The sequence below is a fragment of the Hyaloscypha bicolor genome, assembly GCF_002865645.1.
Source record: "Hyaloscypha bicolor E unplaced genomic scaffold K444scaffold_52, whole genome shotgun sequence".
Lineage (NCBI taxonomy): Eukaryota > Fungi > Ascomycota > Leotiomycetes > Helotiales > Hyaloscyphaceae > Hyaloscypha > Hyaloscypha bicolor.
Window position 1 is genome coordinate 131,608 of NW_020194554.1, and position 25,653 is coordinate 157,260.

General features: G+C 48.0%; 8 protein-coding genes across 8 annotated transcripts; 5 read left to right on the top strand and 3 right to left on the bottom strand.

The window, feature by feature from the left end:
- Window positions 1-232: 232 nt before the first annotated feature.
- Window positions 233-2,025, top strand: K444DRAFT_523576 (multicopper oxidase; the record flags this gene model as incomplete). Its single annotated transcript, XM_024874298.1, has 3 exons — window positions 233-542; window positions 589-1,796; window positions 1,846-2,025. The coding sequence occupies 3 exons, from the start codon at window positions 233-235 to the stop codon at window positions 2,023-2,025; spliced, it is 1,698 nt and encodes a 565-aa protein (XP_024739995.1).
- Window positions 2,026-2,686: 661 nt separating this feature from the next.
- K444DRAFT_626841 (uncharacterized protein) lies at window positions 2,687-3,935 on the bottom strand (the record flags this gene model as incomplete). The annotated part of the gene is made up of 4 exons (XM_024882713.1): window positions 2,687-2,968; window positions 3,028-3,560; window positions 3,608-3,715; window positions 3,842-3,935. 4 exons carry the CDS (start codon window positions 3,933-3,935, stop codon window positions 2,687-2,689), a joined length of 1,017 nt encoding a protein of 338 aa, XP_024739996.1.
- Window positions 3,936-4,755: 820 nt separating this feature from the next.
- K444DRAFT_609970 (uncharacterized protein) lies at window positions 4,756-5,350 on the top strand. The gene is made up of 2 exons (XM_024879662.1): window positions 4,756-4,873; window positions 4,925-5,350. The coding sequence occupies exons 1-2, from the start codon at window positions 4,808-4,810 to the stop codon at window positions 5,135-5,137; spliced, it is 279 nt and encodes a 92-aa protein (XP_024739997.1). The 5' UTR covers window positions 4,756-4,807; the 3' UTR covers window positions 5,138-5,350.
- Window positions 5,351-5,402: 52 nt separating this feature from the next.
- On the top strand, window positions 5,403-7,431 carry K444DRAFT_609971 (uncharacterized protein). The gene is made up of 4 exons (XM_024879663.1): window positions 5,403-5,699; window positions 5,769-5,983; window positions 6,039-6,197; window positions 6,255-7,431. The coding sequence occupies exons 1-4, from the start codon at window positions 5,424-5,426 to the stop codon at window positions 7,162-7,164; spliced, it is 1,560 nt and encodes a 519-aa protein (XP_024739998.1). The 5' UTR covers window positions 5,403-5,423; the 3' UTR covers window positions 7,165-7,431.
- Window positions 7,432-7,538: 107 nt separating this feature from the next.
- K444DRAFT_556617 (uncharacterized protein) lies at window positions 7,539-9,130 on the bottom strand. Its single transcript, XM_024876755.1, has 2 exons — window positions 8,414-9,130; window positions 7,539-8,361 (listed from the first exon to the last, which is right to left on the bottom strand). Exons 1-2 carry the CDS (start codon window positions 8,972-8,974, stop codon window positions 7,978-7,980), a joined length of 945 nt encoding a protein of 314 aa, XP_024739999.1. The 5' UTR covers window positions 8,975-9,130; the 3' UTR covers window positions 7,539-7,977.
- A 708-nt stretch (window positions 9,131-9,838) lies between these two features.
- Window positions 9,839-10,848, top strand: K444DRAFT_609973 (uncharacterized protein). Its single transcript, XM_024879664.1, has one exon. It carries the CDS (start codon window positions 9,917-9,919, stop codon window positions 10,808-10,810), a length of 894 nt encoding a protein of 297 aa, XP_024740000.1. The 5' UTR covers window positions 9,839-9,916; the 3' UTR covers window positions 10,811-10,848.
- A 2,196-nt stretch (window positions 10,849-13,044) lies between these two features.
- K444DRAFT_327985 (OPT superfamily oligopeptide transporter) lies at window positions 13,045-16,243 on the top strand. The gene is made up of 7 exons (XM_024871928.1): window positions 13,045-13,681; window positions 13,777-14,291; window positions 14,348-14,459; window positions 14,513-15,275; window positions 15,336-15,524; window positions 15,591-16,061; window positions 16,121-16,243. The coding sequence occupies exons 1-7, from the start codon at window positions 13,375-13,377 to the stop codon at window positions 16,194-16,196; spliced, it is 2,433 nt and encodes an 810-aa protein (XP_024740001.1). The 5' UTR covers window positions 13,045-13,374; the 3' UTR covers window positions 16,197-16,243.
- A 2,678-nt stretch (window positions 16,244-18,921) lies between these two features.
- Window positions 18,922-22,224, bottom strand: K444DRAFT_328014 (MFS general substrate transporter). Its single transcript, XM_024871929.1, has 3 exons — window positions 21,824-22,224; window positions 21,598-21,729; window positions 18,922-21,549 (listed from the first exon to the last, which is right to left on the bottom strand). Exons 1-3 carry the CDS (start codon window positions 22,031-22,033, stop codon window positions 19,018-19,020), a joined length of 2,874 nt encoding a protein of 957 aa, XP_024740002.1. The 5' UTR covers window positions 22,034-22,224; the 3' UTR covers window positions 18,922-19,017.
- Window positions 22,225-25,653: the final 3,429 nt, after the last annotated feature.

Sequence of the window (25,653 nt, forward strand, 5' to 3'; positions counted from 1 at the left end):
GTCTGTACGCGGCATACGCAGGCCAGTGAATGCCAAACGAGTAGTGCGAAGGTCCGAGATGGAACCGGTCGATACCAGTCTCTTGAAGTCAAGAACTCGAACACATAAGAGGCCATGTTCCGTCTATTCTTTTGCATCATCATCCTCCAGATCATCATCATTCTAGCTTTCCAGTATCTTTCTTCTCTAGTCTCTTTCATTCAACTTTTGTTCCTGCTTCTTTAAAGCTCAAATGCATTTCCCCTCGTTGCTTGCGGGGCTTGTTGCCTGCCCCATCGTCTTTGCTGCTCCGAAGCCAGTATCCCACTCCAACACTCTATCCAAGAGATGTACCAACAGTGCTTCTGATCGATCATGCTGGGGCGACTACGACACCTCAACAAATTACTACACCACAGTCCCCGACACTGGAGTCACCCGCGAATATTGGTTCGATGTCCAAAATGGAACAGCCTCTCCAGATGGCATCGAGAGAGTAGTCTTAACCGTCAACGGGACAGTTCCCGGACCGACCATCATTGCTGACTGGGGTGACACCGTTGGTAAGTCCACTTACTCCAATGTTCGCGCGGATACTAACTTCTCCAGTTGTTCACGTATCCAACTCCATGTCCAATAACGGTACCGGAATCCATTTCCACGGCGTCCGCCAAAACTACACCAACCAAATGGATGGTGTGCCCAGCATCACACAATGTCCCATCGCCCCCGGCGACTCCTTCACCTACACATGGCGCGCAACCCAATACGGCTCTTCTTGGTACCACTCCCACTTCTCCGTTCAAGCCTGGGACGGAGTCTTCGGGGGAATCACCATCAACGGCCCCGCAACAGCAGACTACGACGAAGATCTCGGCAACCTCTTCCTCAACGACTGGTCTCACGAGACAGCCGACGTGCTCGCCCTCCAAGCCGCCGCGTCTGGTCCCCCAACAATGCCCAACTGCCTCATAAACGGGACAAACGTCTACACCGACACAACAACTGAAGTCGAGACCGGCTCGCGCTTTGAACAGACATTCGTGGCTGGGACGAAATACCGCATCCGTCTTGTGAACGGCGCAGCCGACACGCATTTCCGGTTCACGATCGACAACCACACCATGGAAGTGATCGCCATGGATTTCGTCCCCATTGTGCCTTACAACGCAACCGATATCTCCATCGGCATGGGACAGCGCTACGATATCATTGTCACGGCTTCGGAGACAAGTGGAGATTACTGGATGCGCGCCATCCCCCAGGAATCCTGCTCTGACAACGACAACGTCGACAATATCCTCGGCATAGTGCGCTACGACTCCACCTCTACCGCTGACCCAACGACAACCGCTTACACAACCACGGACTCCTGCGACGACGAGGCGATCGCAAGTCTGGTGCCTTACCTATCCTACGACGTTTCCAGCACGTATGACGTAGAAAACGACGAAGAAGTTTCCCTCGCCATCGCAACGGGCGGCGTATTGTGGGAAATGGCCGGTACATCCTTCGTCTCGGAATGGAACTACCCAACCGTCCTCCAAGTCGCGGAATCCAACGACACATGGTCCACAGACCAGCACGTCGTCCAGCTCGCGACGGCTGATCAATGGGTGTACTTCGTTATCGAGACCACGTTTGCACAGGCTCATCCTATCCATTTGCATGGCCATGATTTCTGGGTCCTCGCTAGTGGTACAGGGACATATTCTACGAGCACGACGCTTACTACGACGAATAGCCCGAGGAGAGATGTGGCGATGTTGCCGGCGAGTGGGTTCTTGGTTATTGCGATGTATACGGATAATCCTGGTGTAAGTTTCCCTTGTGAGAAGTTTAGGAGCGGTGCTAACGGACAGACAGGCATGGTTGATGCACTGCCATATCGCGTGGCACACCGCTGAAGGTTTCGCGCTGCAGCTCCTTGAACGCGAGTCTGAGATGACGGCGCTGATGGATGTCACGAGTATCAATAGCACGTGTGCGAACTGGGACACGTACCAGACCGATGATGATGTGGTGCAGGATGATTCTGGTGTGTAGACTTGGTTTGGTTTGGTTTACTGTTCCCTTTGTTTTGCTTCAGTGGAGAAAAGTGGTTGGTTGGCTGGTTGTATGGTGCATTCAGCGAGCAGTTGCAATTGTTGATCTATAGCGAGTTTAGACTTGGTTTTATCGTGTGCATTATAGGCATTATTCAGAGCTTTTGTGTCAAATATCGTCTGCCAGAGTTACCAGACACAGTCAGCCTACAGAAAAATCATGTCCCGATCAGTGACACATCATGCCTCGCTTACAAAAGGGGGTTCGCTAAACTTCGACTATTCTAAAGCACTGCTTGCCTAATTAAAGGCAAACGCCATTGATTTGTTGATACATGACTAAGAGAGTTTGTGTACGTGAGTCCAAACACTTGGGGGGTAGTTTTAGCCTTCGTGAAGTCACGTGTCGGATCTACGTTAAAAGAGCGGCACCAATGTCGGCCATGACGTCTCACATCAAAACGAGTAACATTTCTAACACTTTTTGAGAAGCCTTTGGGTGAATTTATGTTCAGATTGTTTAGGGGATAATAGGTTCTAGGTAAGGGGGAGTCAAAGCGTATTGTTGAGGCCAAGGTTTGCAATAAAAACCACAAGCAGAGCACAATAGCTAACAGTTGTCAGTGATTCATATAAACCAGTTTTATTGGCATTATCTCAACTCACCCAGCAGCCGCACCAAGCAGCTCGTGTCTCTTCGCCTTAGTGAACAGCGCAAGTGCCGCAGAAAACAGCAAGGTAGCAACTAACAATATCCCCATACAGATGGCATTCGACGTATTCGCATTCGATTGACTAAACGACGAACCCACATGGTACAACGCGTAGACGGGCAAAACCAATAGTGCGAGGACCATGGCCATGATGATGCAGCTCACTAGCCGGTCCACACGTCTTTTTGTAGGAAGAAACAGATCTTCATCTGTGGTTTTGGCTGCGGTTTCCTTTTGAGAGTCAAAGTCAATCGATTGATACCCATCGTTTATGGACCGGAAGACCGTACCTTCGAGCAGAACACATACTTCACCGCAGTGCGGGGAAACAGCTTCAGGATCTTCTCCACAGCTGCGTCGAGCCAAGCACTCTCTCGTCCAGGCCGGAGCGTGATCAGGTCTTCTTTGTTATAGATGAAGTCATCATCCCCTTCCATGAGTGGCTTCTTGTGACGTACAAAGTTTGCCACGCTATTATAGTCGCGCGCTGGGGGGCGATTTGCAGCTGCGAGCTGTTGTGCATTAAGTAGCAGCTGATCATAACTCAAAACAGTGGCTTCCAGGCGTGCAAGCAGAGCTTGTCTCGTTTCTGGAAGCTGGTCCTGTCGTTCGACATCTTCCATCCTACATTGCAATGTTTTTGGATTGGTGGTTAAGTCTCGTTTGTCCATTCGGTCCAATTCTTCTTCCATGATGCGAAGCTCGTCTTGTTTTTGAAGCAGAAGTCGGGCGTGGACAAATCCAAATCTACGGTAGATCATGAAATTTTCATCACTGTCCATGAATGTTGCCAAGTATGGATATCCATCTTCACAGCGCTCCACTGAGTTCATTAGCAATTGGTCTACAATCAAAAGAAGAACAACGCACACTTCCGGATGATGGTTCGAAAGGGCTCAGAGGAGGAACCCTGGAAATGTCTCGGAGTAATAGCATTCAAGAGCCTCGTAATCCCAGATTGTCGTCTTTGGCTTTGCACTGTTATTCAAGTTAGTCTAGGATGTGCAACCAGTTCGGCTGCTGAAAACTTGCCGCTTTCTTCTTCAAAATCATGCTCGGGGTCGATTTGCTCAACGATTGGAGAATTCAAGGTGCGGGTCTGACTTTGCCATGTCGACTGTGAATTCGGTGAGCAGGGTGGCTCTCCCGAGATTCCAATTGCGTTCTCGAGATCGATATTGGCAGCTGTCTGGTCCATTGCATTTTATAAACGATATCAACCACTGCAAGGAGTCGCGAGTTGCAAGAAATAGAAGAAGCGCAGAGTCCCATCTTATAATTGCTGTCAATGACGCCCAAAGAGCCCAGCCTTTCGAAGAAAAATAATTGCAAAGGAAGAAATTTCCTATGGAAGTCCGAACGCCGAGTAGGACATCCAATTGGATCATCGATCGGGCGAGTTCATTTCATTCTACGGAAGGCCGTTGAGACGCTTGCATGCAGAATCAAATCTGCACAAATTGCAAGAATCAAACGCTTTCAATTCCAGCGAAGGCAAATTCAATTGGGGGGCTGTTGGTGAGCCGTGTCACAGAGTGATCGGGCGATCCGCTGCAGCAGGCAGGGCGAGTCGCATTGCATAGCCTCAGCCTTCTTCCACCTTTGCTCGGGAACGTCAACTCCACCACTGAGGAAGATCTGCCTCCGCACTCCGTACATCATGATTGTTCGAAAACTCTCACCGGCATGTGAGACAGTTGCTTCCGCTCCAACTGTGGTGGGTGGAAGCGAATGCGCTCACCGAAAGGACCCATCGCGACTGGATGGCAGGATGACAATCAACTTCTTCTCATTGGAATGCGAGTTTCATGGAGGCTCCAAGATGCCTTATCTGCCTCGTGAAGAAAGGGTCTTATAAACATGAAGTAAACCCGTAATCAACCTCGCAAGGCTTTCCGACGTCCATAATCGAAACAAGTCCTCAGAACGCGCAACAACCAGGGAAGCCAACGCATATCCGGTACGGAGTACAAACGCGCCCAACCGCAGAAGAAGCGCGGCCAGTAGACGTACAGTATGCGGCGAATGCGAAAATCATAAAGAACTAGCTCACTCGTGTCCTAGACATCGATGGAGGAACAGGTGATCCAAGACCCTGGACGTGCTGATTATGTTCCAAAGGGCAAGAAAAAGAAGGTAAGACAGCTCGCTGAGGTGCAGAATTGGACTGATGAAATCGATCTGTAGTACCCACAAAGGTTTGAAAAGGGAGATGCGGTGTGGCTGAAAGTCGCGAGCGAGGATGCACCTGATTTACCCGATATCGTGGTGTATGTAAAGGCAGCGCGGTATGAGGAGAAGAAAGACTGCTGGATGTACAAAGTCCAGGAGCAGGATAAAGGGGGAGTGTGGTTTGGGAAGGAAAGAATGAGAGCGGAGAAAGCCTTGAAGCGTGCCTGAGAAAGCGCGCCCAAGGTGGCCTCGGAAGGGAACCCTATTAATTGGCCACAGTGGTCTCTGCCACAGCATGGGAGGCAGTGCACGTCTCCTGCAGGCTTTGCGGGGCTCGGTTCCCGCATTAGCACAGCCACTTTGTCGTTGTTCGTTTGGTTTATGCAGCAAGCGTTTGGATGGGCTTTAGAGGACGGTATAATGATATCCACTGTTTTGCACACATATATGGATCGCCGTCTCACAACGAATATTGTAGGTCAATTGAGCACCAACGGGATCCAGCACAACACTGATGGCTTCCTCATCGTCACCAACCGTTATCGCAGGGCGAGCAAAACAAACGCCACCAAGGGAAATTCCCGCCTTAACCACTACTCAGCCATCATCGGGCGCTTCTGTGCCTCATAAAATCGACTATTTAGAGAAAAGGGTGCAGGAAGAAGCCAATTATCAAGTGCAATGGAGCAAGTGGATGTCGGATGGCCAGCAGAAATCCTTCTACAAACATGTTTTTGTGCTATTGCTGTCGTGGCATCCAGAATGCGATGATATGGAAGTTGACCTTGAGGTAACTCAGCTAATTGAATTTTTCCAGATTTCCCGTACCGGAGACACTGACCAAACTGACTCTTCAAAGGTTCAACGATTAAAGAGCGTTTTTGAAGACATCTATAACTATAACGTCGAAAGCATCCAGCTTGATTGCAGAAAGGACGCAACACCTCAAGCTCAAGCCAACCTAGCAGTTGCAAACTTCGTACATCTCAATGATAAGGAGGATGCTCTCTTTGTCGTCTACTACGCAGGGCATGGCTCTCCTGGAAAGGAGCGAGGCCTCTTAAATATGACAGGGTATGTACTATGTAAACAGGGTCCCACGTATATGAACCTTCGCTCACATTCTTAGACGAAGGAGACAAAAGGGGAAAAGATTGGCTCAGCAATTTACCCATATCACTTGGAACCTCGTCGAGAACAACTTGAAGACTACTAGGGCAGATGTTTTCCAGATCTTTGATTGCTGCCACTCCAGTGATCTTGGTCGAGACTCTGCCCTCAATTCGAGGTCCGGTGACCTTCTCCCTGTTCGTTGTATCGTCAACAATGCTGACAGCATCGCCAGGTCTTTCGAATATCTAGCTGCTTCTACCACACCTTACACCCGATCGCCTGGGAAATCGTCATTCACGTCGGCCCTGATTTGGGCTCTTGAAAAGCTCGCTCACCAATCCCCACGAGAAGATTCGCAATGGTCCCCAATGTTCACAACAAGCAAACTTGCAAAGAAGATCTCCGAATGCCCTGATTTCCCAGAAGAGCAAAACCCTTCACTCACCACCCGAGATGTTGAAGCTTGGCAGCATATCATTCTTGCTCCACTCCCCCGTGAAGGTGTCTCGGCGCTGACTCCCGCTCCAAATAGCGAAGACGAGGACGGGAATGAAGATGAGGACGAGGATGAAGAGGAAGAGGAGGATAACAAACCTGTGCAACAGTTCCTAAGTCTCACATTCCACTTCAAACACAAAGAGGATGAGTCGGAACTCCTCAAAAAGCTAGCGGATCACTTGAAGAAGTTCATGAAGTTAGAACCAAGTCTTCACAAAGTCCAATGGGGTGGGATTTGGGGAGAGTTGAGGCCGCCTCCTGGTCATAGGTGGCGTGAGGCCGTCCGTAAAGTCATGTCCAAATCGCCAGTCTCGAGATTTCCTTCAAACTTGGTTCAAAGTGGCAGCTTGTCTCCGCAGACGGGTCACCTTCTTCCATCTTCATCGACTGAGAGCACACCTCTACTTTCCGACGCGTCTTCAGTTAAGTTCAAAGAAGAGCTTACCACCCGGAGCCTCTGGAGTCATATCTCTTCTTTCTTTCGAAACTTTAGGAAGCCAAACTTGGCAGAGCCTCAGGGACAACCAGCAAGCACGGTTTCGAACCCTGGCAGGCAAGATTCTAGGAAATGGACACGGCGCTTGGCGGACAAGCTACGAAATCTATTCTACCGCCCTTTGCCTCGGATACAGATTTCATCATAGATTTTGGTTTCTCTGCAATGATTTTTGTATTAGACGTTGAGGTCGTTGATAATATGCACGTGGTTGCTTTTTCGTCCCGCAGTGCTTGTATTATAGGTGTTACCTTGAGAACTTAATCCATGCATATTGAGATTGATAGGTTTAATCCGCTAATGAGCAACTCTTCGCTTTGGGTCCATGTGTAGATATCGTTGGGTATCTTGCCTGCAGAAGTTCAGGTTGCGTCTTGATATTCATATGTGTCCACAATTGATACATCTTACCTCACTGCTTCTAATATCGAATCCGCCCTGCCTAGTAATATGCTTTAGAAAAACTCTTACTGTGACTTCAGGTACGGTTGAATCACAAGGTAATCCTTTACAACAGTCCTTCTATTTGCTAAAGCCTCCTTCTTTTCCACCGTGCAAGTGCTATTGGCAGCCCACGTGTGACACTCTAATTCTGATCCAAGAGGCAACACCGCAGCATTCCTCACAGTTTTGGGGCTGACAGTTGTATATACAGGAGAACCGTTTTAGTAACTGCGGAACAGTGCCTGTACCAACACGTAGCTCCACAAAGGCCATTCCCTGTCTGTTGCCATATTAGCCCGAATCCGTGGCCAGAGCCAGCCCTCTACACTTCTCTATCAAATCCTTGTAGCACTTCATTTTGTCTAGCCCGTTCAAGGCGTACAAGCAGCCACAAGCGTATTGAAAGCTGGGCATGAGAGAGTGATTCATACTCCGAACCACACAAAAGTCAAGTTTGTTCAATGAATAGAATATATACATCAACTCTCCACCCAAATTATGTCCCTGTACTGGTAGCTTAAGATGCGGAAGTCGTTGGTGTCGCACTGGAGCTCGTAGATAAAGCCGTAGTGCTCGAACCACCACCTATCCCACCAGTGCCCGTACCCGCCACGGTAGCCTGCACGATCTGCCCCAACGAATTGAAGATGATATTAACCAACGCATTGAGCGGTGCGTACGAATACTGTTTCTGCACATTGCCACCCGAAAGCGGCGTCGAGACTCCCGTGTACGTCATGTTTTGCAGGTAGTTGCCAACGATGGTATCCACTGCTTGACCGTCTGCACCTACGACGGATTGCACGATGTTTCCGAGGTTGTCGACGAGGAAGTTCAGAGTTGTGCCGCTTTGGGTGATGGATCCCAGGAGGCCGTCTACGACGCCAACTACCGTGTCAACCTGAGATAATCAGCTCAATATCCTTTTCTGAACCAGGGATTGAGTAACTTACCACTTGTGTCACATCGTTGAGCAGGGTAATCAAGAGAGGGTTCAGATCCAAAGAATTGAACACCCGCTGCACGATATCCACCAAATGTCCAAGTCTGACGATGAGCTCCAATTGAGCTTCCACATCCACAATCGTGATATTGACCTTGGCAATCGAGACCGCGACTCCAGCATTGATTTTCACCAGGCTGGCAACGTTGGCGTTGAGATTGATGTCTGCTTTAAGATTGTCTACATCCAATTCAATCCGGCCCACTGAGAGTTGAGGGACATTGAGAAGCACATCTGGCGCGTTCGACCCTGAGCTTGAGCCGCTCGGCGTGGTGGTAGAAGTTGTGCGGCTGTTGCTGCTTGATGTTGTCCCCGACTTCGTTCCTGGACTCGCGCTTTCAGATGTGGTTGGCGGGGTCGTGAGAACTGAGGTAGCTGCTGGACTTCCCGCAGGCGGAGAAGTTGGTGGCGGGATCACTCCAGAACTTGAAGCTGCCTGTGCGAGAACTCCCGATGTTGTGAAGAGTAAGAAGCTCGAGAAAAGCGCAAATAATGCCCAACGCGACGCCATTGGTGAGAAACGAAGCCCTGATAGGAGAAGATAACGAGAGGATGTCAACCGCGAAGTCCTTTTGGGGAATCAGATCATCGACTTCAACAGTGCAGATGGAATAGATGCCCGAAAGTCTTCAATCAACTAAACCAAGTCGAGATAAATGAAGTCTGCTGGAGATTAACAACGGCATAAAATGATTTTCCATGACGGAATGGGATTTTGTACTGGTAAGTCAGACCCTGGGTCCCCATCTCCTCAAAATCCGGAGCAAGAGTCTTCCTCCGACCGAATTCCTAGCGGATAAAGATCCCTGATATGCCATTTTCATGCGATCGCCAGGAACGAATCCTGTTTGTGGTTGCAATAACGTTGACACGACATGAAGCGAACGTTCGGGCCAACTACCGAGCCTATGTGACAGGTTGGAAGGGACATGGCTTTCCTACCCCATGATTAGGCTTTCCCACCGCATTGGTCTAGAATTCCCCCGAAAACGCCCATTATGGGAGAGTGATCGATAAACGAGATTCTTCTGTTTAATTTCATGCAGGAGGTCCAACTGCCCTGCTTTAGCTTGGAGATTCCCCTCATCTGCTTCCCGTGACGAGCTCATTGGTCTTCATGTTCATGTTTAAGATTGTTTTATGGCTGCCATCTCAGCCATCTGTTTGTGAAATAGGGGGTTGAGGGGTGCAAACAAGTTCTGAACCTTGCTCGGTTGCTTTACGTGCTGTTGAAATCACCGATGGGCTGTCCGGGATATCCTTTTCTGCTTTCCCCCTTCTTCAGCATCGAGGAGAAGCTTTATGCTCTCCTACCATTCATTGATGCTTATCTCGTCCCCTCTTTCAATTTTGTGCCCCTTTTCTCTCTTATTCTTTCATTCTTCCTCTTCAAGCAAATCTCCTGTCGCCTCCAACCTCACGCCGTTTTCAACAGCGAGAAATCACCGTCAACATGCGTCCATCAGTTGCCAAGAACGTCGCCATCATTCTCTTCTCAGGATACTGTGTCTTTGCCCAAACGGCAGTGTCCACAATAGGTGGGAGTACAGGCTACACAGGCTACAATCTCTCCTTGCACGGCAATCCAGAAGATACAACCTACGATACCCTCGACACACCCGCAAACGTCTCAACCACCAACCCCGAACCAGACATCTACCTCAATGCCTCCGTACACGTCGGTGAGATCTTCATCGGTGTCGAAAATCTCACTGCGAAGATCAATCTCGAAGCGCAAGTCCTCTCTCTGCTGAACTTCAACGCCGGTGTCGACCTCTCCATCGACCGCGTAGCCCTTACAATTCAGAACGTCACCGCCAAGGTGGTCCTCGAAGCCCGTCTCGAAAATCTGGTGCTAATGATTGGAGACATCCTGAACTCTCTTGATCTGAACCCCACGCTTGTTGCGCTGGGTACGGATTTGGTCAACATTACCCAAACGACGGTTAATGAATTGGGAAGCCCCAGGATACACAGCAGAGGTGTCCCCGTTTCCTACGACCTGGCGCACAACGTTTTATATTCAACAAACAACTACCAGGGGAATACACACTCGAATCGTATATTGACGCAAACTGGAACAATTGTTGACCAGTTTCTCGATAACAATGGCAATATCCAGAGCACGCAGACCGTGGGGTACTATTTGAAGGACATGACGTTCAATGGAGAGAATACGAGTGCTATCATCTATGGGCAGCCGGTGCGGAAGCTGGAGTATGTGTATGCGCCATTCGTCGGGCTGAGCGTTGTGAGCAATATCTACGTCAATGATACGGGGAGCGTTATGGCGACGCAAGTGCTGAGTGAGCTCTATGGAGGCGGATCAAGCACCATTGGCGATTAATAGAGTGAGGTGGTGATTTCTCGTACATATTATTATCGAATTCTTCGTTTTCAAAAAGTCCATCGTCGCCGCTGGGGACCTTTTAATCCCACAAGCACCAGCATTCAGGCCTCGCCTAATTCGATAGGGGCTAAGCACTAAAAATCCCAGCCGCCAAGCCTGGAGATGAAACATGCAGGGCCCAAAGGGTAACTTATTCCGGGGTATAGGGCTGCTTCCTTGATTTTTAGCAGCAGTTGAGAAATTGCCCATTTGTCAATTCGCATGAACTTTAGGACTCGTAGGAACCTCCATACCTTGAATGCCGTTATCGCGGAGAGATGTCCGGAGAATTCGCTCCGAGCGAGAATGGAAGGGGTTTACTTGTCGGCCACAGAAGCTGGGTGAACGCTTCTATGGAGCTTGATGTCGACCTGGTAGGTCATTCAAGGGAAATATTGGTCTTCGCTTGAATAAGGGTGTGCTCGCTAGCTGAGAAAAGTGGTTAAGCCGACTCGTTATGCTTTAATCGTTTGCTCTACTTTAGCCCTTGAACCCTGGATGCGCCAATCCAGCGAATTGCCCCCTGACTGTTAATTGTTATTCGCTGGCCAATGAGTGGGACTTCTTATATCGTATACAAACAACATCGTAGAAGCACATCGCAAATATTCAATGAAAAGAAGGCGGATTCGCGAACACCTCTTCAATGAACACGCTGAAATTTGGCGATTGGTGCCTGTAGCTTTAGTGGGGCTGAAGCAGAAATTTATCGATGTGAGGGGGAAAATTCGCTTCAGCCTTAGGCACACGTTTCGCTTAATTATGGCGCTAAGGAGTATTTAGCCTCGCTCCCAAGCTTCTACGAGCTTCACGCTTCTCTTCTAGAAATAATTACAATTCTAGAAATCTCCTCTGTTCCTATGTAACGTGAATTACACCTGGTAATTCGTCAACCTGGTACTTGGTTCACTTCTGCCTATTTCATAGAAGGATCTTCATCGATATGGTAGATTCTCAGGGGGTTTTGCTTAGGTCAGGTGACCAACCCCCTTTTCTACAAAATGTTCTTTTCTTTCGATGAATATCCTAGCGAGCCCTCTACTGCGTCGCATAAGCGGTGGTGCCAATTTGAGGGGCCAGGCATTTAAGGGAACTTGTTACATACGGTGTGCTTGCTCTCGATCGGGCATTCCAGCTGATGTGGGGCGCTGAGAAAAGGGGCTGTGTCCGGGTCGCCGGAATGGCCGCAGGAGTTAAGGCCGATGTTTTGATGCGGTTTGAGCACCTTAGGTATCAAAACGAGTGGACCGCTGTGTTGCATAGTAAATTTAGTGTGAAAGGTATATTTCACTTAAGATCATTATCAAACATATTCTCTTTAGAATCCCAGAGTGAGAGTCTGAGCAGCATGTCGATTACAAGTCCTTGGATTGAGTACTCATATATGACCGCCGAGAATTGCCTTGTGCTCTTGAAATGTGCATTCGGACTGACTGAGATTATCTCTCCCATTGTATTCATATTTACTGCCAACGACGTCGTCCGAAACTTCCTTGTCCGACTGCGAAGATGGTATGCATCCTCTTGCATATCGCCTGGGGCTTAAGCCGCTTGAACCCGACGGAACAGCTGAGTTCGGTCGAGTGATTTTTGAGCCCTGTAGTGGTTTGTTGGTGGCACACTCAGGTGCTTGGTTGTCATTTCGTCTGTTTTTGGAAGGTTAGACAGATACTTGTACTCCTATGTCTTACAAATACGACCTTCGTGTACTCTTAGCTTCAGGCGCTGCATTTCAATTGGTCCATAGAGAGTTCTCACGTTGTTCTGGCAGATTTAGACCGAGGTTAGCACCACTAGGCTCGGCCGCGGTGACATCTCCCGCATTGCAATTTCCAATTTTCGCCTCTTCTTATGGAAGTTGAAAGCAGTACCTTCCCTCTTGAGAAGGTGACTATGTGTTTCTGGAAAACCTGCCATATCGGGTCTCCAATTCGACGATAAGATCTCCATTTATTCTAGAAGCATGAAGGAACACGAGCTGGACGAGATAGCATCCCTGAGGTCAAGTCAAGCTTTTCAATTGGCTTGGCGGGCTTGAATTGCGACAAGGAAAATGCGACCATAGTGGAGGACCACCTGCGGTGGCGGCAAATCAGATCTCCCATCATTAATTTTAATGATCAGATTGAAGCCACGAACTTCAGCCGGTTTGATGATCTACAAGAACGAACCAATGCAATGCGAGGGACTCAAAATTTCCCTACATCTACCGGCCGGCGCGAGCTGCTCGAACTCTACAAGCGTACAGCGACACTCTATCTCCGGGCATAGCCAGTACTTACTCCAGCTTCCTATTCGTCTTTGGTCTCAACTGACCTTCGGCTATCTCGACTGCACGGAAACACTAAGGGGACCGCCTTCCTATTGCCTGATAGCGTTAAAACAAAAGCTGGGGCTATTGTGGGTGCAGTAGTGTATACCTTAGGGTCGAGATCTCGAGTTTTACAGCACGAAACTTAAATAAATCTCGTGGCTTCCCACACTTTTTAGGGCCCGTTGTATCTCCTCTCTTCAAGCACAAGATGTCTGCTCACAGGCAAAGTTTTGAGGCGCATGTGGATGGAAAAGGAGTAGATTCTGCTCTCTCCCCGGTCGAACGCCTCTCAGAGAAGCCTAAAACGGATGAGGCCTACAAAGACGCCTCAGTCTCCAAGGAACTTGGAGGAAATGAAGCCCCTTACGATGATGTCGCGCCTGTTTACTCGGACGAGGAAGGCAAATTGGGAGGTGAAGGTGCGGTAGAAACGAACGAGGACCTTCTCACGCGAGTTATTCACGTTGAAGATGACCCGAGCTTGAACCCGTGGACCTTTCGAGTGTTCTTTTTAGGTATGAACAAACAATCCGTCCTCGTCTCTACCTATACAATCTAAAAAGCTATGATGATCAATTTGGGGAGACGGATGGACTGACAGTTAGTGAAGGGATTGGCCTCTCTGTCTTTGGAGCCGTCCTTCAAGAGATTTTCTACTTCAAACCGCAGACAATCTACGTCTCTGTAGTCTTTCTGACAGTCATATCCTATATCCTGGGAGAGTTTATGGCGCTGGTAATTCCTCGGAGTGGAACCATTGGACGTTTCTTCAATCCAGGTCCTTTCAACATGAAGGAGCATGCTTCAATTACTCTCATGGCTTCCGCAGCATCACAGTCCGCTCTGGCTACTGAGGCCCTAGCGGCCCAAGACCTGTTCTATGGCGGTTATCCGAGCAAGGCTGCCGGTGTTTTTATTGTTATTACCTCACAGTTGATCGGGTATGGAATTGCTGGGTTGCTTCGAGAGGTTCTTGTATACCCAACTCACATGCTTTGGCCGATGAACTTGCCGGTCACTTCGCTCGTTGAGTCCTTGCACAGAGATCGAGTTGAAACCAAAGCTCGACTGAGGCTCTTCTATATTATTTTTGGGATCATGTTTGTGTGGGAAGTTTTCCCCGAGGCAAGTATTCACTTGAAGCAGATGGCAAGAGGTCATCAACTAACACAAGTTTTTAGTACATCTTTACCGTACTCGAAGGAGTATCTATATTCTGTCTGGCTCACCAAGACAGTCTAGTGTTCACTAACCTTTTCGGTGGTGCATCTGGAAATGAAGGACTTGGTCTCGGTATGCTGCAATGGTGTGCGTGCGTGGAGTATCTAAACTAACCATGAGTCCAGGCGCTATCTCTTTTGATTGGAATTACATTGCTCCCTTCGGTTCCCCCTTATGGTATCCACTGTACGCGCTCACCAACAGCTTTATTGGTTACATTGCCTGTATCGTTTTCTTTATGGGCTTGTACTACTCCAACACTTGGAATGCCAAGGACTTCCCATTCATGGCACAGGCTCTATTCAACGTTTCCTCAAATTTCACAAACTACGTAACCTATGACCAAACTGCGGTCCTCAACGCCAACTTCGAGGTTGACCAGACATTATTGGCACAGGTTGGGACACCTTGGCTTACCGCCTCATACGTAGGATATCTCATCACTTCGAACATGGGATTCACAGCGACCTTTGTTCATATGCTACTTTGGAACTTCGACGATATCAAAGCCGGATGGTCGTGGGCGTCACCCTCGTATCTCAAACAGTTCACGAAAGCATCGTCTTGGAAATTCTGGGCTAATCAAGAGAGCCCAGAAGAGCGTAATGCCAGGAAGCAAAGTGACCCCAAGCTCGACCCGCATTACAAGCTCATGTTGAGGAACATGTATTATGAAGTGCCACATTGGTGGTGGGGAACGATTGTTGTTGTTTGCTGGGTTGTTGCCCTTGTTTGTCTCTATATTATGAAGTCGACGCTGCCTTGGTGGGGATTCATTATCTCGACGCTTCTAACAACCATTTTCTTGCTCTTCTTTGGTGCCCAATACGGCATCACTGGATTCCAATTCAACATCCAGCCCGTTTGCCAGATGCTTGCTGGATATATGTAAGTGCATTTCTACTCCCACATATTCACTTCGTCAAGCAACGCTAAAGTACGTCCCAGGTTCCCCGGAAAACCGCTCGCCAACCTCTACTTCACTTGCTTCACCTACAATGCAATGCAGATGGGCCAATTGCTCGCACGTGATCTCAAGCTAGCTCAATATGTTCACTTGTCTCCAAGACACACATTTACCATCCAAGTCATGGGATGTTTGGTAGGTGCCATCATGAATTACGCTATGATGATAACGTAGGTCATCCTCTCTCCACACAAAAAAAGGAAACCAGGAAACAAAGCTAACTTGCTTCGTCACAGAATCGTTGCCAACCAAGCCCCAATCTTGAAGGGAATCCTAGGCTCAAACATCTGGAGTGGACAGAACGTTCAGCAATTCAACACTCTTGCCGTCGTCTTCAGTATGGCCAAGGATCTTGTGTCAGTAGGCAAGAGATACGAATGGGTCACGCTTGCATATCTCGTCGGCTTTACCATCCCATTGCCTTTCTGGCTCATCAACAGATATCGGCCCCATATTTTCTGGCGATACGTCAACTTGTCCATCATCTGCTGGTACATGGGCTATCTGTTCGTGGGTATCAACTCAGCAATTCTCATGTATTTCCTGCTGGGTTTTATTGCGCAGTGGTATCTCAGAAAGCATTACCCCGTGTTCTTCGTCAAGTACAATTACATTGTGTCTGCGGCCTTGGATGGCGGAACCCAGGTTATGGTCTTCATCTTGACGTTTGCTGTTTTTGGCGGCAGTGGCAAAGCACATCCCTTCCCGTAAGTTACCTAGATCAGAGAAGCAATCAGACCAAATGCTAATGTTGTACTTTGCACAGAACCTGGGCTGGTAATCCAGATACTTCTATCCACAACCTCGATTACTGCATGAAAGATATGGCGGACTATTCTTGATGATTCGATGACGAACTCTCGTACCAAAAGACAACTGCTGTATGACCAGGCAGAGATAGATGTGCATGAAGTGGAGTTAGCTAAAATTCATAGTTCAATCTAAACGTAGATCTAGATTACAGTCATCCCGTACATCAGGTACGGGCGTCCCACCTGAATAGTTGTGAATCAATGTTTGAACCAAGGGGAGCAAGAAAAATATTGTTTCAATAGTGTGAACAATCACCTTTGTGGCGACTAAATAATAACAGTCATTTTAAATAAGTGACAGCTTGCTTTGCACTGTCCGAAAGGGAGGCTAGGGAGCACAAAAGAGGAGCCTGGACCCCCGGTCACCCGAAAAATCCACATATTCATTTATCTACCACATCCAACTGACAGCAAACTAATTTCCAGCCACCCCCACAAACTCCACCCTGAGTTCGCTCTGATACAGGACATACCTTCAATATGAATAACTTCTGTGACCAATGGCCAGGCACGTGGCACTGGGGTCCCAATAATCGACTCGACGATCGTGGACAAGCAAATGATCCCAAAGAGACACTTAGATTTGTTTGGGATAACTCCCGACTCCCGAATAACGGGAACAAAGGCCCCTCAAGCGGTAGACTCTTTAGTCAGGTCGACAAACTGTCATCTGGAGGCGATAAACACACACACCCGCCGCTTTCCCAACCGCTTCTTGATAAAAGTCCGTTGGATTTCGATAGAAATCTCTCCGGTCCTATGGAACTCAACTCGCTCAACAGACCTAAGTTTCCAGACAATCCATTTGATAGGACGAAGTTGGCGAATGGCAAGCAAAGAGGCCTTCAACCTGGAAATCCGAACGCGAATCCATTCTCTAACCCCAACAATCCGTGCACATGTTGCGATTGTGGTTGCAAAGTGCATTGCTGCAGACATCGCCCGTTTCTTTGTTGAAGAGAGCTGTCTCTGCGACATGAAACAACGAATATTTGCAGAGTTGGGTGGATAATGATTCACAGCTAGCCGGCAGCAGTCCTGCACAAGATGATCACGCGGGGAGTGCTTTTCTCGTTGCGTTATTAGTTGGTATATGTATGATATGGAATGAGATCATTGAACTTTCAAATCAATTCAAGCATGCTGTCTATTGTCTTTCTCCGGGCTCCCAGGATTATGCTGTGTGAGTTGCAAAAACTTCCAAAATGGTTGGCCAGGAGCAAAATCTCTTTATCACCTTAGGGAAAGAAAAGAGTATTGTCAGTATTGCATTTTTGTGGCTTTCTCGCAGTTTCAGTTCGGCTCTGACTTAGTTGCCGTGTATGAATTTCACGAAATAGTGGCTTCCTGGCTACCTTCGGCTACGTCGATGTAAGTATCACCTCTCACTTGCATTTCATAATGTGTACTATTCAATATATGAGCCTTTTGGACTCGATTTGGCGATTTGGTTGATTTGATTACTGCTTAGCCAGTGAGTCTGAACGGTTATAACATTAGCACTAGAGTATAAACACTGATTCAAAACTTGATGAATCTCGGAGGCTTGGTACCTTGTATCTTTTAACTTCGGGTTTGGGGAATAATGGGACTGCGTCTGAGCCTCTGCATTGCCTCAGGTATTTCGATCATATCTCTCTTTATGAGCGAGATTGCGCTTGCCTATTTTCGAGGTTCCACTGCGGGAATGAGAAGTTTTTTAAGCAATGTGGGGTACTTTCATTCTCGCAGTATGGGTGTTCTTCGTTTGCCCGGAGACCAGGGGCAGAAGTCTCTAACAGCTAGATGAACTCTTTGAGATCAAGGTTCCGACATGGAAGTTCTCTACGTATGTGGCGGATTTCAAGCCAGATGCAAGGGAGTTGGGTATTGAATCTCGTGTTGAAAAGGGAGAAACAGCCCACACATTAGAGGCCGACAAGAAGCAGTAGGATACGCAGAAAATTTCAATCACTTTGGAGTTAGACGGTTTGGGTACTTAGAAATTCAATATACTCAGGACCAATCAAATTTCGGAAAACAACATTACAGTAGTATGCCTCTTTGATTATTCCGCCAAGCGCTTCTGCTTGCAACTAAATTATGCCGAAAACAATTCACAGACCTCAAACAATGTTTTGATTTCTCAAGAAAAGGGCACAATAATTTCTACATTGACGAGTTAATCCTCTTGTTCATCTTAAATGAAAGTAGATTACTTCCTAATATAAGGTTCAATTTCCAAAGTGTTCCCAGCGAGAAGGCTTTAAACAATAAGCCCCAAAGGCCACAGAGGCCAAGGCTTGGACCAAATGGGTTTGGATAAACTCAATTAAATACGAAGATCCGAACACTGGCTCAGAGTGAGAGAAGGGGCCGGAAATAAGATGCTGAAGCGAGAGTCCACGAAGTCTTCGAACCCCAACCTCATTTCTCCTGTTGCAGTGAGAATCTCGTAAAATTCTTTTGCTACCGATAGCCAAATGCTTGGTGCTGTTTACCCAGCCATTTGAGATATGTATCTTATGTATATGCATTTACCTGTGTGCATGCCTGATATTTACATTGCGGCGACTTCCTCCAATGTCGACGCCAAACATCAAAGCAAAGAAATTCGTGTGAAGCTATATTGCCCTTTCTCGCTCTTCAAGTTGCCCATTTACTTCTTGACTCTGCTCTGAGCATGGAGTGTTGTTGGTCAACGTCAATCGACTCCACCCGTACTGAGTAGCTTGCCTTCCAGGTATTAGACAGATGTAATTGATCTTGCCTCGGCTTGTCCTCCGGTTTCCTGATGGAAAGTTCAGCACTCTTCTTGAAGGACACAGACGACACTGGTCCAAGACCCGTGACTCGTGACTGGAAAAGTGATTCAGTCCCTATTCACACGTCTTTCCGTCACACGTCCAGTGTCAACAAACTCTATGCCAGGATCCGCGACGCTGGGATTCCTTCGTTTGACGGCATGCTTCATTAAAGTAGAGAGACTGCTAAATCTCCTACTCATCCTTCTTTGCCTAAGCACCGCCGGCGGTACCCCGTTCACGACGATGGCTGGCGGGGTTCCAGGGTACCGAGGAAACCCATTATCCTCTGGACTTCGGTTGCTGCCACTGCTTCTGGATGTATTCCTTGGCTGCGGTTTTTCTCCTCGATCAACTTGCTCTCTTGCTTTGGGGACCACAGAGAGGTAGATGGGGTACAGCATCCCCAGGCCCAAGAAGGCAATAGTTATGCAATACGCATACTGCCCTGTTCGTTTGTCGTGATGAATTATCAGGAAAGATATCCATGGAAGAAACCCGGCACCAGTTGTAGCGCTAGTCAATATAATGGCAGACATCTTCATTCGCCGTCCCATACGTCGCAGCCCCGTGGCAAAAATCAGCGGCCATAGAGGACCTTGGAAGAAGAACTGCGCGACAATGAGGCAGCCTGTGGTATCCGGGTCAACGTTGGTGATTGATAAAACCAGGATAGACAAGATGAGAGCGCCGGCGAAAGAAATCAGGAGGACGAGGCGCGGTGGCAGGAAGATGCAAGTGGCTGCGAAGACTAATCGACCCCCTGCTGTGGACGCATTGGCTATAATACCATAGTTGAAAGAAGTCATACTGAGTTCGGGTGTGTTGAGGGTTTCGTTCAGGAAGAGATTATTTGACTCGAAGACCCCGCAACAGAGGAATTGAGCGAAGAATGCCAGACAGAGTGTTACGAAGATGACTCTCACATTGATGCTACGGAATCTCTGTTCAGACTGGGCGAGGGCGGCGAAAATTTGGTTGAGTTGCGGGAGGCCAGGTTGGGTTTGCAGTTGCAAGTCATCATCAGTAGCTTCTGGCAGCGGTAAGTAGTACAAAGCTAGAGCCAGAACGACGTTCAACAAGGCGATGGCGAGATAGAGCCATTGAATGGAGAGAAGTGAAGTTCCGTCCGTGACATCATGCCATAGGCCTTTCTCGGCTGCGACCATCCCAACCAGTTTGCCAACTGCCTCGACACTTTGACCAAGAAGGAGACGTATTTCGCCATAATACGCAGCGCCACAGAGGACGAAAAAAGGGTTTGCAGCTGTCTCGATGATAGAGATTCCGAAACCGACAAAGAAGTTGGCGACCAGGAAGCCTGGATAGGAAAGGAGTACTTCTGCTGGCCAGTAAATGAAAACACCGGTTCCATAGATACACAAGCCGGTGATGAAGGTTGCCTTGAAGGTTGATCTTGTCAGGACATATCTGCCAACAGTAATGGGACCAAAAGCATAAGATCCAAAGTAAGCTGTGTACAAGCCCAACGTGCGAGCCTCGCTGTTCGAAGCGATCTTAGAAACTTGGTTGTTGAGATTGTTCCAAAGACCGTGTGAGAATCCGCATATGAAGAACAGTACTGATATCAGTGTGCAGTACTTTATCGAATCTCTCACGCTAGCTCGAAGCATACTTCTTGGTGCTCTAAGATGGATGAACCCGAAGAAAACCTCGGCTTCTGTCCTTCCCAGTGTTGTTGACGCCCTATTGATTCTCTCTGACTCCGCATTTGGTGAAGCAACTGATTCCTGTAGGCCCAGTCCAGCATTTGGGAGGGCTCGTCGCGAGTCTGGTATGTGGTTTTCTGGGTCGAGGCCACCATCCCCGGTCAACGTCCAATCTGTTGCATTCGACGAGAATCGATCACGGGAGACAAGAAGGCTGTCGGTAGCCGAAATCAAAGCTGACGGCGGTGGAGCGATTGGAGAGGCTACTCCGGTAGCATTTCCAGGCGTGGGTGATGAAATCGCAGTGGTTCCTTGGTTGGAGCTTTTGTACAAACTTCCAAAGCAAGAACTTCCTCGGCTGTTGTCGATAAGTGCTGGCAGGATCCTGCTAATTAACGGCTTCATTGTCGGTATGCAAGCACACACAATGCCTAGATTGACTTCCACGACACTCCACATGAACGATATTGAAGCGTGGTAAGAGAAGTCAATCTCATTACCGAGGAGGGGTGAAGTTGTAGGGCTGGATGGACCCGAAGATTGTTGAAGATAGTAAATACGGACAACGTCGGTGGCTATAACATAGATACCCAGGCCGAAGGTTGCAATCAAGATCATTTTTTGCTTGCGTGGCAGCTGCATTGCTGTTAAAACTGGTATCGGCAAGACGAGGATGGCGATGTCTGTGATAACATTCACTGGCACTGATGCCAAGTACAACGTGATCAGGGGTATACATGTTCCGACCGGAGCGAAGACTTGGGATACTGGTAGGCATTGGAAGACGTTGAAGAATGTTAAGACGAGGCCTGCGATGTTGACCACAGCAAGTGTGACCCATGATGCTACACGCAGCAATTTGTGGGCATTACGAGAAAGCCGAAGGTACAAAATTAGGATGGAAGATTTCGTGGCCATCAAAGCAGGATTCTGGAGGACAATTCAGTACATATTTGAATGACGGAGTTGCTTACTGACGTAGATTATTGCAAAAGCATACTCGCACTTCCTGAGTGGGTACATCCACTCCTCTGGGATATTGGCATCGCGTAAGCCCAGTCCTTTTGAGGTACCGTAGCAAACGGAAAAAGTTAGCCCAAATGCAAGAAGCTGCCAAGATGTAAGTTAGCAGAACGTTCAAGCACAGTCAAAAAATCGCATCTCGCTGGATCGGATCATCCGGAGGCATGCAAATGAAACTTACCCATCCAAACACAATAAAATAGTCGTCCCAAGTTATTTTCCTCACAATGACAAGTCGGCTTACTAGTCTCGCTGTAATGAATACTGTAGCAACGACCAATGTTGTGGATGTCACTACGAGCACTGATTGTCGTCGATAAGGAATATTGCTCCCAAGATCAGCGAATGAGAAATACGGACCACGCTGTGCCGATATAGACATCGTTGTCATCGAGTGACTCTATCTATCCTCTTGTCCCACCCGGCTGGATTACTTATGTGTGAATCTTCTCATGACACAAATAACTCCATACTTCGTTCTGCTGATTTTTGCCAAGACTTGACTGCAGATTATCATGGGAAAAATCCAAAGTAGATAATAATACGACCAATTGCTCTCTAAAGCAACAAAGATACACCAATGCACGAGCTTGTGGGTACGGAGCTGACCCCGGATATCTGGCAGGCTTACTAACGATCTGCGCATTAGATAACCGGTGCGTTTAACAGTTCAGTGCACATTACTGGCTGGGCCCCAGACCCAGAGTAGTATTTTTAACCAGTCGGTCCTGAACTCGGCAGCGTAGGCCACTGTGGCGTTTCCCCAACCCTCAGGGACCACTAACATCGTCCAAGCGGAACAGCCGAGGGCAGGCCCCTATTCGGTGTGCCCGTACCTTTACTTGGTCAGTGGAAGTGCTGACTGTGTAAATTGCACCCTCGGTTGTGGAGCTGGTGACTCTAACACCCTCTTTTTGTATGTCGAGGAGCAATATGATGAGACGGGACTCACGAAGTGGCCATCGACTGACGAGAGGAGCCGCAACAAGTATCTGATGAATGCAAGCTCAATTAAAAACGGTCAACAGAGATTGTGGATCGGTTGAAATCAACGGACCAGTAACTGTCTGCCACGCTCACGCATTTGGGCGGCATATGCGGCTAGCCCCACTCCAGAGATGTCAGACGCCAGCCGAAGAACCAGATCCACTCATCCGGAGGGTTTTATTTAATCTGTGGTACTGGAATCGACTGGACGATATTATCAAAGGTACCTCTATTAAAGAATCACTCCTTCGGATAGTTTGTAGAGGAAACCCGAGAACTTATGTGTTGTCATGCATTCCCCGCCACCTCGAAGCGAGCTACCCCGCCATGATCCCCCACCTCTGAAAATGTCTAAAATGTTACATTGGTTAACGAAAAGAAAGCACATAAGTTTAAATACATAAACGGATTCGGATATAACAATCTCGTTTAGTGGTGAGCAATGGATTTTCTAGGAGGAGAGAGAAAAGACAGTGAAGTGCCACCCCTATCAACAACAGTGATATAGAGGAGACGCAACCGGTGCCTCTGGAAAGTTTGGTCTATGCCTCAATCCTCTCATCTCTGGTGCAAAGCCCAGCAAAAGTATATGACTATGCAAAACTTATCTTTGGTAGCAAATTTTCTCATACGGCTTCAGGAACTTGCTAGCCTCCTGACCTATTCTTTACTCTCGATACAAATGAATATATTCTATATTCAATTACGTGTTAGTCAGAATTGTGCGGTATCTAATCTTCCCGAGCCCCCAGACCCTCATCGCCCTCTCAAGCAATACTACGCTAACCGGTGCAGGCGGCGAGGTACCGTTCTGATAAGATGCTAGCTCTGTAGACTTTTGTGGCATTGCCGAATTTCTGCTTGATGTGTGACCCCAGACGGCACAGTGGCAAATCGCAGGGACCAAAACTCACCGAAGCTGGCCAGACTGCAAACATCTCCAATCATTCAAAATGCCACGATTTATGGGTGGAGTATGCTGATTTTGATGGCCTTTTGTGCTTACTCGAACCCTCTCAACACTGCCGCTGGGGGTTGAAAGCAAATTTTGACTTATGAAAATCGATTTACGAATCGAATCAGGGCCACATTTGGGATGGCACTCACAGAGATGAGAGAAACGGCGATAAATACCTCTTATCTTCCAATCAGCTGGCGGGAATCTCTCTTTCCGAGCGTCCAAGCTTCTAAAATCGAGACTTCCAGCTCTCCAATTTTCCCCATTCTTTCCTCTCCGAAATCGAGCTCTAGTCATTTCCAACACCCGAAAATCCGAGCTAGGTCTTTCACGTCGGTTCGGTAACCTAGCCGCCTTTTCCCCCTGTCAAAACCTTAAAAAATCTCACAACTTCCCCGCAATCTTTATTTTTCTAGCCAAGCTGAATAACGAAACTTTAGACCTCGGTGTTATATTTAGTTTCGTCCCATCAACTGTAGTTTTGAACGTTGGAAAGAAGTGTTGAAGTGATCCGCGTGGATTTGAACGCCAAAATCTCGCCGAAAGACATTACTTTACTTCTCCTGCCCAAACTCTCGCTTGAGGTCGCCACCATTTATAAGCGAGCAGCTGCCGAGCTGTAGACTCATGTGATCGTTTGCGCCGCCTATATCGGGCGCCCATACGCAGTCGGAGAAGCCTTGACTGTCGGACGAGTATTGAAATTTGCTAGTGAGGGGCAGGAAGTAGATGTTTGAGGCCACGGAGGTGAGGATGAGCGAGGAGGGTTGATATGTGTGCGTGATGCGTACATGGCTGTCTTGTAGTATTTGGGCTAAGATTAAGATTTATTCGGACGTCGGATCGAACATCTCAGAGATGCGAGAAGCGGCTATGATCGTCTCTGCGAAGCTATGAATCATTAGTGAAAAGAGGGTGATTATCTGGGAGGAATTGATTACGTGCGGATTTCGTTCTTTCTAGATTTCGGAATGTTACCGTTGGATTGTGAGATGAGAATTTATTTGAAGAGGAATTCTTATTTATACCCAAGAGTCTACGAATCTGCCCACACCGCAGCGCATGCTAGTCGTCCATCCCCCCCCCCTTTCTAGAGATAGGAGGCAAATTTAAGCGAGCCCAAAATGATTAGTCCTGGATAAATAGGGAAACTTTGTACCGGAACGCATGATTCTATACGAGTAGATGTATACAAAGAAGTTTATTTCATGAGAAAGGAAATAGATAGGTGGATTCGAACATAGAGTAATAAAATGTTCACGTGATCGCTCCCCCTTAATAGCCTCGCTAAAACCTCATCTTCGAAGATCTTGGGTGTATAGTGGGGACTATTAGAAATCGATCGGCATTATTAAATAGCGACGTTGGCACCGGCTAACACTAACGTGTGACTGTACTCGTATCCTTCAATGCAGCTTTATGCTCCTGACATAAAACCCTCTTTCTACATCTGTTGTTTCAGACCCCCAAAACTAGAGTCATGCTCATGGACAAAAGCAGGGACCGTCTCAGCAGCTTCTGACTGTCCAGATTTGGGATGTTTTGTCACCTTAATGAGACGAATGATGGCTGAGAACCTTGTAGGTAGAGCCAAAGGTCTGGCCCGAAGAGATTCCTGGGAGGACAAGTTCCAGGGCCGAATATTCCACTCAGCGAGACGGGGATTATAAGGTTGATCGGATAACCAACCTCACCTAACCTAACCGCCGATCTTCGTCATTCAGTCCAACTCCACAAGCTACCTGATCCTAATCCTCTTTCCATGCCGCCAGAAAACCCACGGCACACCCAATCCCCAACTTCTCATATATAGGCTAGCCCGCCAGGGGCAGCAAAGCGCCAAGAACAGACCGCAGGGTTGTCGTTGCCGCGATCGCGGAGGCTGCGTAGCGCGTGTAGGCGTCCACTAGGTAGTGTTGGAGTGGCAGCCGTTTCACGACCAGCCTGCGATTGGCCGGGAGGAGGAAGGCGAGGGGATGCGGCCATAACGCTCGCCATCCCAAATGCCACAAACCCGGTCGCCATAATCGGCACCATGAAATGCACATTCCATCGAGGGGGTGGTA

What these genes read in the sequence shown, in the direction of transcription:
- K444DRAFT_609970 (XM_024879662.1), top strand. Translation starts at nt 4,808, where the DNA reads ATGGAGGAACAGGTGATCCAAGACCCTGGACGTGCTGATTATGTTCCA. An exon ending in CAAAGGGCAAGAAAAAGAAG is followed by an intron (nt 4,874 to 4,924) that starts GTAAGACAGCTC and finishes ATCGATCTGTAG; the next exon opens with TACCCACAAAGGTTTGAAAA.
- K444DRAFT_609971 (XM_024879663.1), top strand. Translation starts at nt 5,424, where the DNA reads ATGGCTTCCTCATCGTCACCAACCGTTATCGCAGGGCGAGCAAAACAA. An exon ending in ATATGGAAGTTGACCTTGAG is followed by an intron (nt 5,700 to 5,768) that starts GTAACTCAGCTA and finishes GACTCTTCAAAG; the next exon opens with GTTCAACGATTAAAGAGCGT. An exon ending in GGCCTCTTAAATATGACAGG is followed by an intron (nt 5,984 to 6,038) that starts GTATGTACTATG and finishes TCACATTCTTAG; the next exon opens with ACGAAGGAGACAAAAGGGGA.
- K444DRAFT_556617 (XM_024876755.1), bottom strand. Translation starts at nt 8,974, where the DNA reads ATGGCGTCGCGTTGGGCATTATTTGCGCTTTTCTCGAGCTTCTTACTC. An exon ending in TCAACGATGTGACACAAGTG is followed by an intron (nt 8,362 to 8,413) that starts GTAAGTTACTCA and finishes TGATTATCTCAG; the next exon opens with GTTGACACGGTAGTTGGCGT.
- K444DRAFT_609973 (XM_024879664.1), top strand. Translation starts at nt 9,917, where the DNA reads ATGCGTCCATCAGTTGCCAAGAACGTCGCCATCATTCTCTTCTCAGGA.
- K444DRAFT_327985 (XM_024871928.1), top strand. Translation starts at nt 13,375, where the DNA reads ATGTCTGCTCACAGGCAAAGTTTTGAGGCGCATGTGGATGGAAAAGGA. An exon ending in CTTTCGAGTGTTCTTTTTAG is followed by an intron (nt 13,682 to 13,776) that starts GTATGAACAAAC and finishes CAGTTAGTGAAG; the next exon opens with GGATTGGCCTCTCTGTCTTT. An exon ending in TGTGGGAAGTTTTCCCCGAG is followed by an intron (nt 14,292 to 14,347) that starts GCAAGTATTCAC and finishes ACAAGTTTTTAG; the next exon opens with TACATCTTTACCGTACTCGA.
- K444DRAFT_328014 (XM_024871929.1), bottom strand. Translation starts at nt 22,033, where the DNA reads ATGACAACGATGTCTATATCGGCACAGCGTGGTCCGTATTTCTCATTC. An exon ending in ATTTTATTGTGTTTGGATGG is followed by an intron (nt 21,730 to 21,823) that starts GTAAGTTTCATT and finishes ACATCTTGGCAG; the next exon opens with CTTCTTGCATTTGGGCTAAC. An exon ending in ATGCTTTTGCAATAATCTAC is followed by an intron (nt 21,550 to 21,597) that starts GTCAGTAAGCAA and finishes ATTGTCCTCCAG; the next exon opens with AATCCTGCTTTGATGGCCAC.